The 11,638-nt window shown below is 45.6% G+C and overlaps 2 protein-coding genes across 3 annotated transcripts; one reads left to right on the forward strand and one right to left on the reverse strand.

Moving 5' to 3' along the window:
• Positions 1-427: 427 nt before the first annotated feature.
• LOC6613723 (mitogen-activated protein kinase kinase kinase 4) lies at positions 428-11,096 on the forward strand. Of its 2 annotated transcripts, none has more exons than XM_032722639.1 (7): positions 428-969; positions 5,434-5,634; positions 6,134-6,915; positions 6,991-7,504; positions 7,563-10,278; positions 10,572-10,751; positions 10,816-11,096. In XM_032722639.1, exons 1-7 carry the CDS (start codon positions 728-730, stop codon positions 10,900-10,902), a joined length of 4,722 nt encoding a protein of 1,573 aa, XP_032578530.1. In that variant the 5' UTR covers positions 428-727; the 3' UTR covers positions 10,903-11,096. The 2 variants fall into 2 exon arrangements, with proteins under 2 accessions (XP_032578530.1, XP_032578531.1); XM_032722640.1 differs by lacking the exon at positions 428-969 and adding an exon at positions 3,979-4,741.
• Positions 11,097-11,121: 25 nt separating this feature from the next.
• On the reverse strand, positions 11,122-11,572 carry LOC6613724. Its single transcript, XM_002038158.2, has 2 exons — positions 11,466-11,572; positions 11,122-11,392 (listed from the first exon to the last, which is right to left on the reverse strand). Exons 1-2 carry the CDS (start codon positions 11,470-11,472, stop codon positions 11,184-11,186), a joined length of 216 nt encoding a protein of 71 aa, XP_002038194.1. The 5' UTR covers positions 11,473-11,572; the 3' UTR covers positions 11,122-11,183.
• Positions 11,573-11,638: the final 66 nt, after the last annotated feature.

An 11,638-nucleotide genomic window follows, 5' to 3' on the forward strand; every position in this document is an offset into this window, starting at 1 on the left:
CATGTATTATAAATATACGTACTATCTATATGTACTTTTATTCATTTTTAATATTTGTTGATATAATAATCATAAGTTCAAAATCAAATATCCCGCCTATCTGTTACTAGTGATGGACGCCTTTACGATGGCTTAACGGTTTGTAGAAGCAGAAATAATGGGATAGACCTATGTTTTTAGCTATTTGCAAGAATGTATTTCGAACTTTAATAAAAAAAGGTGAAATGTGTTGTTTAACTAATATTTTTAGATGTTCTCTGAGCAAACTTTTAAGTCTTTGACATACTTTGCTCACTTCTAAGCTTTTAACCAATTGTTGAACGAAATGTCTCAGATCGATTATTGCTTCTTTACCACCTCTAAAGCTCTCTCTTCGTTTCGCTCTTCAAAAACGCCGGGCGACTTGAGTGGCTGGGAAACTTTAGTTAGCTGCTTTTTTTTGGCCCGGTAAGACGTAGGACAGGCTGCTCACCTGCGTGCCAAGTTCGGGAGCGCGTTAAACGTTATGTGTTTGCTCGCCGTGAAAGTTAAATTAAAATAAATCTGATTATCGCCAAAGGCAAAACAAAAAGAAAAAACAACGCGGCGCGTGCTTACTAAATTGCAAGTGTGTGTTGGTGCTGGATTGTTATAGTGTTTGTGCACTGGCGGCTGGCTGAGCATGTGTGCGTGTGAGCAGCAAATTCCAAGAATATAACAAAAGCAGAAAAAACAGAGTTTTGCAAAAATGTCAAACAGGCGAAGAGTGCGAACAATTGATTATCTGGCGCTGCAACAGAGTTTGCGTTTGCAAAAGACACCGGCAGCAACAACAAATGCAGAGGACCAAGTGTCACAGGCAGGAGAGGAGGAGAATGGCAATGGGCATCATAGTGCTTTTACAGCTGAAACGCCACCCCCACCACCCATACCGCCCATTCCGCCCATACGATTACGACGCGAGCAGAGCGTCGAGGAGGATGTTGCAAGGTGAGCAGAGCACACCAGCGGTTTTCGAATTGCTGGGCTTTTCCCAACACAAACAGAAACAAGAAAGTCTGCATTGGCACGTAACTAACTAGCGCTCTCTTTCCCATTTCCTCTCCCCCTCTTACAACATATATGTATCTCTGTCGCGGCTCTGCTCTCAAAGCCCTGTTTGCGGGTTTTCCCTCTCATTTGCTCTCGCTCTTCTTCACTCTCGCTGTGCATTTCACCAGTTTTATTTGTTTAAACGTAAACAACGTGTTTTTGGGCCACGTTATCTTGTTGTTGGCCTGGGTGGCTCAACGAACCCCAGAATTTAGCGAACTGCAAGACAGGCACAAAAAATGAACAGCAACAAATTGCGAATTCTGCCTGAAATTGAACACTTTGTGTGCAGCGCAATTAAAATTCTGCACAGGTGCACTGCGAAAAATCGTTAATATTTGTGTAACCCATACTCGTCGAACAAATTTTTGTGGAAATTTCATGGGATTGAAACGAAATCTTCGCTCCTTTATGTAACAATACGTATTGTTTTCAGTGATCAACAAGTTTTCGCACTTACAACAGAGCGCCCTTCATAAATATTTTAAACTGATTTTAATGTGTTGAAATATTTTCAATGGAAAATCCCTAATTGCCAGTTATTAAATCGGGTATACAATATAAAAACTAAGTTTCTTTATAATGCATGTTATATACGCTCTGCGTCGTTTTTCGGAGTATTTCGGCATTTATCATAGTCATATTTGTGTGGGGCCGCCTCAAGTCTTCCAAGATATTTGCTGATAACGCTGACGGTGGACTGATAACACATACACACGCTCACCTTGAGGGAATTACGGATACGTTTTCCGCTGTTTTTTTTTTTTTTGTTGTGTCTTTTGCGCGGGGCTTATTCATAATACAATTAATTTTTTTTGATTTGATTTTTATGGGATGGGTGAGTGTTCAAGGGGGTTTCGTTTCGCAGGAAAACACCAATGTCGTATTTTAGCAGGAAATTTGCGGCAAACATCCATTTTCTTTGGCACCTGTTTCTATGGCAACTAAGTGAAATTAGCCGAGATTTATGTGTCTGCTGCTTGCTCTTTTTTTCGTTGGTCTTTCTATATTTTAATACCTGTTAATTGATAAGTTGATTAGTTCGCTGGAAAAATGCCAATGTGTAAATATAATATTATGTTTTTTTTTAATTAAAGAATCATATGTGCTAAGATACAAGCAGCGATTCTTTAGGAAAGGTAACTAACAAGTTTTTGATTTTAAATTTTACAACAGCATTTGTAGGGTAATCGATAGTTTGGACAAGTTTAAGCAGTGTTCTCATTTGACTTTATCTCTCATTTAATGCCGCCAATCTTGTTCTTCTTCAGCTGGTATACCTGTTTTAGGGGACGGGGAAGAAGAAGAGATGGAGGGGAGACTATTGGAAGTTAAAACGCGTTTAATACGTGCGTTTGCCCACTCTGCTTTGTAACCTCTTTCGTTATTCTGTTTTCAAATCGAATTCGCTTTCTTCTCAAATCTCCGTCTCATAATGTTTTGTGGTTGTCACCTGGCTAACTGAATGGAATTCCGATGATTGAAGGTCTCTGGCCTAACTGTTGTTGGCTTTGGTCAAGAGAGCGAGAGATCGCGCTCTTGCAACATTCGTATTTGTACTTGAACTTGCTGGTTATCTCTCTCTCGCTCTCTCTTCTGCTCCACGTTCTAGACCTCTCGCTGTGGGCAGCCTGGCATGAGCACAATCAAATCAGTTGGTTATAATTTTGGGGCTTTCGTGTGTTTGATAAGCATAATTATGGCGTGTACAATGTACACACATATCAGAAAACATTTCCGCATATTGCACACGCACGCGCCCACACACACACACACACACACACACGTGCCACTGCCGTTTGCACTAATTTTAGAATTTTCTAATGTGTTTTTAAATGCCATGTTTACCGAAGAAAACAGCATAAACATGAGATTCAGAGATTGTGTATGATTTGTTATTTCTATTTATTTAAAATACAAACCTCTCAAAACCTATTCGATTACTCTTGTTCATTTTCGTTCCTTAAATTGGCAAGAACTAAGCTATGAAACATTGAAAAATAAAACTAAAAACTATGGTTGTGTATTCACATTTGTTTACAAGAACTAATTTTGATTGGGTGTCTGATTGTCTGTTTCTTATTTCAACTCACTTTGTTTTGGACGAAGTCGCCCTATCAGTCAATCTGGTAAATTGATCGGTTAGTCATCGAATTTCCAATGCCTCATACATAAATGGGGACCACGGTGCGAATGTGCAACTTTAATGTGTATCTATTAATATGAAGTATACGCACCGCTGGTCACGTGACAATAGATTTTTCATATATTTTTCAATGAAGTTGATTGACTTGATTCGAAACGATTTTGTTCTTCTGATCGCTCGTAGAAAAATACATACACTCAATAGCTTAAGTAAACACATTGCTTATTAGCTAACGAGCGCGTACATAATAAAATGCCATAAATTAATAATAAATATTCGCGCGGTTAAGACAATTGCAAACCACAAACAAACGCAATGCTTTCCACAAACGATCGAATACCCCTTTGAGTTCCACAACAAACCGTATCTCGGTGGTGCGTCTCTCTTTCTTGCGCTCTTAGCTTCCATACCTCTCTGGCTCTCTCCTCTCTCTGAGATGCCACACAAAAATGGCTATAGTTTAATGGCAGGTATTGTATGTATTGTAATCCTTAGGCTTCACAATATATAGTTAATATGTTAAACATACTTTTACACTTTCTGTGCCACAATCGAGTTGTTTCTGACTGAAATGACCACTTCCAAATGTGAAACAGAACTATTTAGTAGCTAAACCGGCATCTCCGATTTGAAGTGGCCACCCACTAGTTGCTCTCCGCTGAGGACCGCAAACAATCGGATGCGTCGGTCGGGCGCTCGCCGCTCGCGCTTTTCAGTTCGCCGCGATTGGCAGTGAATAGCAGTCGTTTTGGGGGCGACACCGCTTCGTCGGCACCGCGGCACACACTCGCTTGCGCTACATACAGATCCGTATACTATACGCTTTGGCGAATAGATGGGGAATATTCTTGTTAAAAGTGCTAATAAATTGACTGACTGGCTGCCGCGACAAGTGCTGCGCGTTATGAAATTCGAAAGGGTTCGGTGCGAGGAGTGCGAACTACTGCCGCCTGTTTGCCATTCGTCGTGATAAACCAGCCAGAAAACTACACACTACTACGGTGGGAGATAGTGCATAAGCCGTAACCCACCCCACCAGTGAGATTCCATCGATCCGAGAGGGAAATCGGCAGCCGGGTGCCGCGTACCGTGGATCAGTCATTCCGCCCCCAGGCCAGTCCAGTCCCCAGTCCAGTCATCGTTCGCTGGCTCGCGTCTAAAGTTCTCCAGCTCCACCAGCTTTTAATTGTGAGCTCTCGTATCGTTTCGCCGCTATTTTTTGTTTTTTTTTGTCTCCAGAGTGGGTTGTTGTGGTGTATGGTGCGGTGCAATTATATGTGCATAAATCTGGCTCGGGCACCCACCGGAGACTCGGAAAGTAACACTAGCCCTCGATTGCGGCGATTAAGCACAGTTTAAAACAGCGGCATTATCAACCAGCCAGTTGAGAGCAAAGACGAGGATTGCACTCCAAGGTTCTCTCTCGTCTCGCTGCGACTCGCTGATAAGTGCCGGTTTTGGAGCTATTGGATTGGGCAAACAGTTGATTCCCCAGGAGGAGGGCTGCAAAATGCGTCGAAGGAAGTGAGTGAACCTAGCCAATAGGCTGATGAAAAATGTGACGCGATTTGCACACAACAATCACAGCCAATGTTGGGCTTTTTTTTTTTTGGTCGGGAATAAATCAAACCTCTGCTCAAATTAGGGCATAATCGCAGGCGTGACATGTGGCTGTCTGCAACACCGGCAGCAGTCAGATAAGATAGGGATGTCCTCCTCCCCAGCGTTCGCGGCTTTCACACCCTTGGATACACCGACAAATTTCCATGTGATGCACACGAAAAACAGCGCGAAATTTGGTTGAAAGTTTAAAAGAAAAATGTAAAAGTTAGTTCGGTTAACTGTTGAATACCTTCTTGATCTCTTGAAAACACGATTCAAACGCTCATTGATATAATTCTAAAAAGCCAAGATATATCATTTCATACCACAAAATGAAAATTTATATATATTAACTTAGCAATTTAATAACTTTATCGCAGCTGTAAAAAATAATGCGTGAAAACTTCCTTGTTCAATAAACGAGACACCGCAATACTAAAGATATTTTCTGAGTGCAGTAGGTATATTTATCTGTGTTATCGGCGATTAAGCGGCACTTGTCCGCCGTTGCAATTAGCGAAACAATTAGGACAAGCCCCTAGATTAATGCAAATATACTATACTATCAACCGTGATATTCAACGTCATTATCCCCTCTTTTTTGGATCTTACAGAGTTGAGTACCGTGTGAAGCAGACGCCTTCGCGTCCAGTGCAGATGGCTCGAAATCGGATTGGTGCTCTGGAGGAGGACATGCCGCCCGAGGATGAGTTGGCGGCGCACTATGAGGCCTTCGGCACTACTCCGCCACGTACCAGGCTCAAAATTAAGAACCGCGACTGGGAACGCAAACAGAAGGTGGTCAATGTGACAGCGTGAGTATCCACAATCAATACACACGGGGTGCTCCATATGGATAAGGCATCAGGATGGACGCGATAAGGGTTTGCGTCCGGGCTAGGTACGTGATCGCGAATAGTGACGAACGCAGACCCACCAAATGACCATATGCTACCATATGCCGCATATGATGGTATATGAGTGCCATCTCTATGGCTGATGTCATAGTCGTAATCACTGTTGAAACGAAAATGGAAATGATTTTAAATAACCTTGAAGTATTTAATATCCATTTACAATTAAATATGTTTCAAGAATTGCCCTGTCGTCTGTGTAAAAATTGGATTTTAATATAGATTAAAAAATCTTAGTTAATTATTTGAAAATTTATATGTTTAAATTCTAAATATTTATATTCGCAAGAATATGCAAATAACAGTCGTCTTTTTAATCTAATAAAAAACATGCAAAATTTTAGAATTCTAAGAAAAATGCATACTCATAAGCGACCACTTTCTAAACGCTTTTTCTCAGTTCCGCAGACTTGCCGGCCAGTTTGGGTGGCACACCCAAAAAGACCAGGACGGCCAGATCCCGCGTCCTGCGGCGCAACACTATGGACTGCGCCCTGCTCAACGAGATGTTTGTCAACGATGAGAGCAAGCGGACGGACAAGCGGCTGCAGTCACTCCTTCGCGACTCGGAACGTGAGATGAAGAACTCGTTGGCCACAACGGCGGTGGCTGCTCCACGAGGTAACAGCTTCCACGAGACAGCTCATCCACTGGAGTCTCTGGACCAGATCATGCCGCTCAATTCGGAGGCAATGGCGCCGATTCAACTGCGAATTGCTTCCAAGGTTGTGGAGAGCTGCAATCGCTATCGCTGCGTGTCCTCACGTCCCATTGGGTATCGCTCCTCGGCGCCGCCGTTGGCTTTCGCTGCTCAACTTCCCGCTGGAATGTTAAGGAGTGATGGAAGAGCAACGCCTGGGTTGGGAAAAAGAAAGGACTTCCACGAAACGTTTGCCAATCTAATTAAGCTCGGTAGCGTAGACCGACAGGATGCCAAACTATCACAGGAGGAGCACACCTGGCAGACTGAGCTGAAGGATCTCATCTGGCTGGAGCTACAGGCCTGGCAAGCAGACCGAACGGTGGAGCAGCAGGACAAGTACCTTTTCGAAGCGCGTCAGGGAGTCTCCGACCTGCTCACCCACATTATAAACTACAAGTTCCAGCCGCGCTATCGCCGCGAGCCGAGTCTGATAAGCCTGGATAGTGGCATTCATTCCGATAGCAATTCTAATGCTAGCTGTATGTCAAACCATCATGTTGTTCATGATTTGTTATTGTTATTCTTGTTATTCATTATTTAAATCTATTCTCCAGCTCCACTGCCCAGCAAAATGTGCCAAGGCTGCATGTCGCTGTACTGCAAGGATTGCATGGATCATCAGGAGTTGGCGCTGCGAGAGGTAGAGGGTATGCTGACGCGCCTGGAAGCTGCAGAGGCACTCTACCCTTCCTCGCAGGCCATGGGCGCTCTGCATCCCATTTACAAATCCCAGAGCTTTGTAGGGCGCATCAAGTCCATGTGCTTATGGTATAACATTACCAAGCAGAACAAGTTGAAGCTCAGTATTCTAGGAAAAATTCTGGCAAGACTGCAGGATGAGAAGTTCTCTTGGCCCGTGTGCACTTCCTCCTACATCGCCTCCGACAGCGGTAGTTCATCAGCATCGGGTGTAGAGAACGATGATTCGGCTGTTAACTCAATGGATTCATCAAAGCCACCCAGTATGGTCGGATCATCCTCGCGTAAGGGTGTGACACCGTGCCACAAAGTGCAATTCATGTTAAACGACGCCACCCACGTGCCAGGCGAGACATCAAGTAGCAATGAGTAAGTATGAGAAGTAGTACAAAATTGAAGAAAACATATAACATACATTTTCGTTTAGATCCACCTCCACGGAGGTAAGCCAGTGGTCCAGCGAGTGCTCTCACAGCCACATGCGCAAGGGATCCATGCACGACATCAACATTTTCAGTGTCGAGCCATTGGGTACGTGCAGCAGCAATGGGACAGGAGAGCAGTCCACTGCGCTGTATCGCAAGTTCATAGAAAATGTGCTCAAAAGTCGAGGACTGGCCAAGTCGCTGGCTTTTCTACACAAGCTGCACAACGTGGCATTGTACAAGGCGCACATAGCTCTGGAAAAACCCGGAGCTGAAGACTTAGATTACGAGTCGGATGCGGAGTCCATTGAGGAAGACGTACCAAGGCTGGATCCTCAAATCAGCCGCGAACAGGTTGTGGAGCTGCGCACTTACGGCTACTGGAGCGAAGAGGCACAATCCATAAATCTACCGTCGTACATTCCTACCTTTGTATTTCTGAGCGGAATTCCGTTGCAGTTCATGCATGAGTTCTTGCGCATGCGTCTCGAAACGAGACCCGTTCGACCCAATCCACTGAGCCTGGAACAGTTGATGAAGGAGCTCAGGGAGGGCTTGACCCTAGCCTTGACCCATCGGGAGCGATACCAGCGGCACATAACCACGGCGCTGGTGGAGAATGAGGCGGAACTAGGCAGTTATATTAGCATTTTAAACCACTACGATGCTACGGTGCGAAAGACTTTCGAGCTGTACTTGGAGTACATCGATCAACTAGTGCTGGTTGCCGTTCCGGAGGGCAACCAGAAGTCCGTCCTTGAGAAGGAATGGATGTTTACCAAGCTTATCAGTCCCATGATAAAGGGCATGCACACGTTAGCATCTCAAAAATTCTGTGGCATAATCAGCAAGCTTTTGCGGAGCATTTCCGAACGCCTGGTGAAGCGTACCGTTGAGCTAGATCAACAGATCGATGGCACCGCCGATACCGACGACAACGAGGAGGTTAAATGGCAACTGCTGACCATTTGCCGAGAGACACAATCGCTGCTCACAGTCGAACGTGAGCGCTCCATTAAGGTGCTCTTCTTTGCCAAAACCTTTTGTCGCGACGTAGAGACGACGGATTTTCATCGCGAGCATTACGAACATGACGTAGCCAACCAGCAGCATGATTTCATCTGTTCGGACGTCAAGGCGGCGTTCAAGCTACTGCAGCAGGACGTTTTGCAAGTGCGCAACAAGTTGACGGCAATAATTGAAGGAGTGCAAAAACGTTGCTGTTTGAGCAACATGCGAGATTTGGATGAGCAAGACAAACAGGCTGTGCTGTCGCGCACTCGAGAGATTTTGCATCAGGGGTACAAATTTGGATTCGAGTATCACAAGGACGTCATTCGATTGTTCGAGCAGAAGATTATGGACCAAAAGGACAGCGGTGCTCACACAGTAGATCTTGCCTTAGGAATTATCGCTTACGCTAAGATGTGGATGCATTTCGTGATGGAGCGTTGCGAACGTGGGCGAGGAATGCGTCCGCGTTGGGCCTCCCAGGGTCTGGAGTTTTTAATTCTTGCCTGTGATCCACAAATCACCCAGCACTTGGACGACGACGAGTTTGAGGCGCTAAAGCAGCAAATGGATCGCTGTATTTCGCACGTGATTGGAATCACCTCGGAACCCGAAAAGGTCGCCAAGAAAAAGGCTTCGCCGCGCACTCGCAAGACTTCATCGCCGGCCACCTCGCGTTCCCGGACGCCAACACGGACTCCAATGTCCGCTGGCATGGTCCTTAATCCGAATACGCCGCCACTGCAGTCGCCACCATACAACAAGTTACTGCATCCGCAGTTCAGTTTAAAGGAGGATGTGTCAGGAAATTCGTACAGTCCCGTTGACAGTTCAGACTATGTTGACACTCCGTGCCAGAGGAGTGCCAATGGCGAGCTGCGTCTGTTGGTGCCCCAGACGCCTCCGACTCCAGCATCTCCTGGAAAGAGCAGCCTCGAAGGCACACCGCTGGCCTTGCGGCAGGAACGCGTTAGAGATGCCGTCAACCGTTTGGATATGGATCTAGAGGACGGGCTGCGCGAACGAAGATTGATTGGGCAGGTCAAGTCTCTCAATTCCAGCGACAAGGTGCATATAAGGGCGCGTAGCGTTCATTTCCGCTGGCATCGTGGCATTAAGATCGGCCAGGGTCGATTCGGCAAGGTGTACACGGCGGTGAACAATAACACGGGAGAGCTGATGGCCATGAAAGAGATCGCAATCCAGCCGGGAGAGACGCGAGCGCTCAAGAATGTGGCCGAAGAGCTAAAGATCCTGGAAGGAATAAAGCACAAAAACCTGGTGCGCTACTATGGCATCGAGGTGCACCGCGAAGAGTTGCTCATTTTCATGGAACTGTGCTCTGAGGGCACTCTCGAGTCGCTGGTGGAGCTGACTGGTAATCTGCCAGAGGCGCTTACGCGACGTTTTACCGCCCAGCTGTTGTCGGGCGTGTCTGAGTTGCACAAGCATGGCATTGTGCATCGCGACATCAAGACTGCTAACATATTCCTCGTGGACGGCAGCAACAGCCTGAAACTGGGCGATTTCGGATCAGCAGTGAAGATCCAGGCGCACACCACCGTGCCCGGCGAGCTGCAGGGCTATGTCGGCACGCAGGCCTATATGGCGCCAGAGGTGTTCACAAAGACCAACAGCGATGGCCATGGCAGGGCGGCCGATATCTGGTCGGTGGGCTGTGTGGTTGTCGAGATGGCCTCGGGCAAGGTGAGTGCTTCACATTGTAGATAAGCAATGCGATGTATGGGGCGGGGTATACAGTCCATTTCACAATGTTGGATTATTTTGAAATGGTGCAGTTTGATGATTATCCAACCAATTGTGCATTAGACTGCGTAAAGTAACGTGTTCTTTAATTTATTTTAATTTACACAAATTTCATTTTTTTAATGAATGCAGAAATAGTTAACTAATTATACCTAATGGAAATAATATCAATTTAGGCTACTAAATCATTTGTTTAATATGTGTAATATTATTTATTTTTGGTTTCTTTACAGCGTCCTTGGGCCCAGTTTGATTCCAACTTCCAGATCATGTTCAAAGTGGGCATGGGCGAGAAGCCGCAGGCACCGGAGAGCCTATCCCAGGAGGGTCACGACTTCATCGATCATTGTCTGCAGCACGATCCCAAGAGGCGTTTAACGGCAGTGGAACTGTTGGAGCACAATTTCTGCAAGGTGCGTAGGCCTGTGGTTAGCCCGCTGCCAAATGTTGCTTATTGATTTTCGTTTCCATGTGCAGTACGGTCGAGACGAGTGCAGCAGCGAGCAGTTGCAGATGCAGGTGCGAGGCTCTTTCCGGCGAAATGTGGCGACCAGCAGCAGCTAGATGCAACGTGGTGTCTACTTAACTAGCACCCGGTTTTTTTAGGCCCACTCCTACATATGATGCATATGTACATCGGTGTGCATTTTGTTTAGTGTCTAATTTATGTGAATGTCGATTATTTGAATGACCTCGTCTGGTTTTATGTTGGACAATATATAACCCGTATAAAATAATCAAATGCCTTTCGTACCGTACGCCCCACAAATCATTTGATGCAAGTGAAAATTACACGTATTTTAATATATTTGCGATTTAGTTTTTAATTGATCAATCGATGATGACTATCCGTAAATGGGATAGATGGTCGACGTTTCTGGCGTGGCATTTGTGGTTTCAGCCGACGGGGGGCCAGAGAAACCCGTGCTAGTCGTACCATCGACGGGAGCACCAGTTGGCGGAGTTGGCTCCGGGGTGGCAAGACTGGAGAAAGCCGACACCCACGAGGTGCACAGCATGAAGGCCAGACAGAGGCTAAACAGCAGGTTGAAGACTGCAACGAATTGAGCGGGTTACTCGAATGGTCCACGGATTTCGTTGGCGGTTACTCCTTATGCGGTACTTACATTTCATGTTGACGGCGTTTTAGAAACTGTTGAACTGCCCAGAACGGCCAGGGCCTTTTATGGAGAACCACCTGGCCATGGGTATCCATTGGTATATTTAATTAATTTATTAAAACACTATTTATCTGGCATTGGCTTATCATTATTTATTTATTTGTTATCGTATTTACCAC

The sequence above is a fragment of the Drosophila sechellia genome, chromosome 3R (assembly GCF_004382195.2).
Source record: "Drosophila sechellia strain sech25 chromosome 3R, ASM438219v1, whole genome shotgun sequence".
NCBI classification, from domain to species: Eukaryota; Metazoa; Arthropoda; class Insecta; order Diptera; family Drosophilidae; genus Drosophila; species Drosophila sechellia.

Coding starts and splice junctions, on each gene's coding strand:
- LOC6613723 (XM_032722639.1), top strand. CDS start 728: ATGTCAAACAGGCGAAGAGTGCGAACAATTGATTATCTGGCGCTGCAA. Junction 970..5,433: donor GTCGAGGAGGATGTTGCAAG/GTGAGCAGAGCA, acceptor TGGATCTTACAG/AGTTGAGTACCGTGTGAAGC. Junction 10,279..10,571: donor TCGAGATGGCCTCGGGCAAG/GTGAGTGCTTCA, acceptor GTTTCTTTACAG/CGTCCTTGGGCCCAGTTTGA.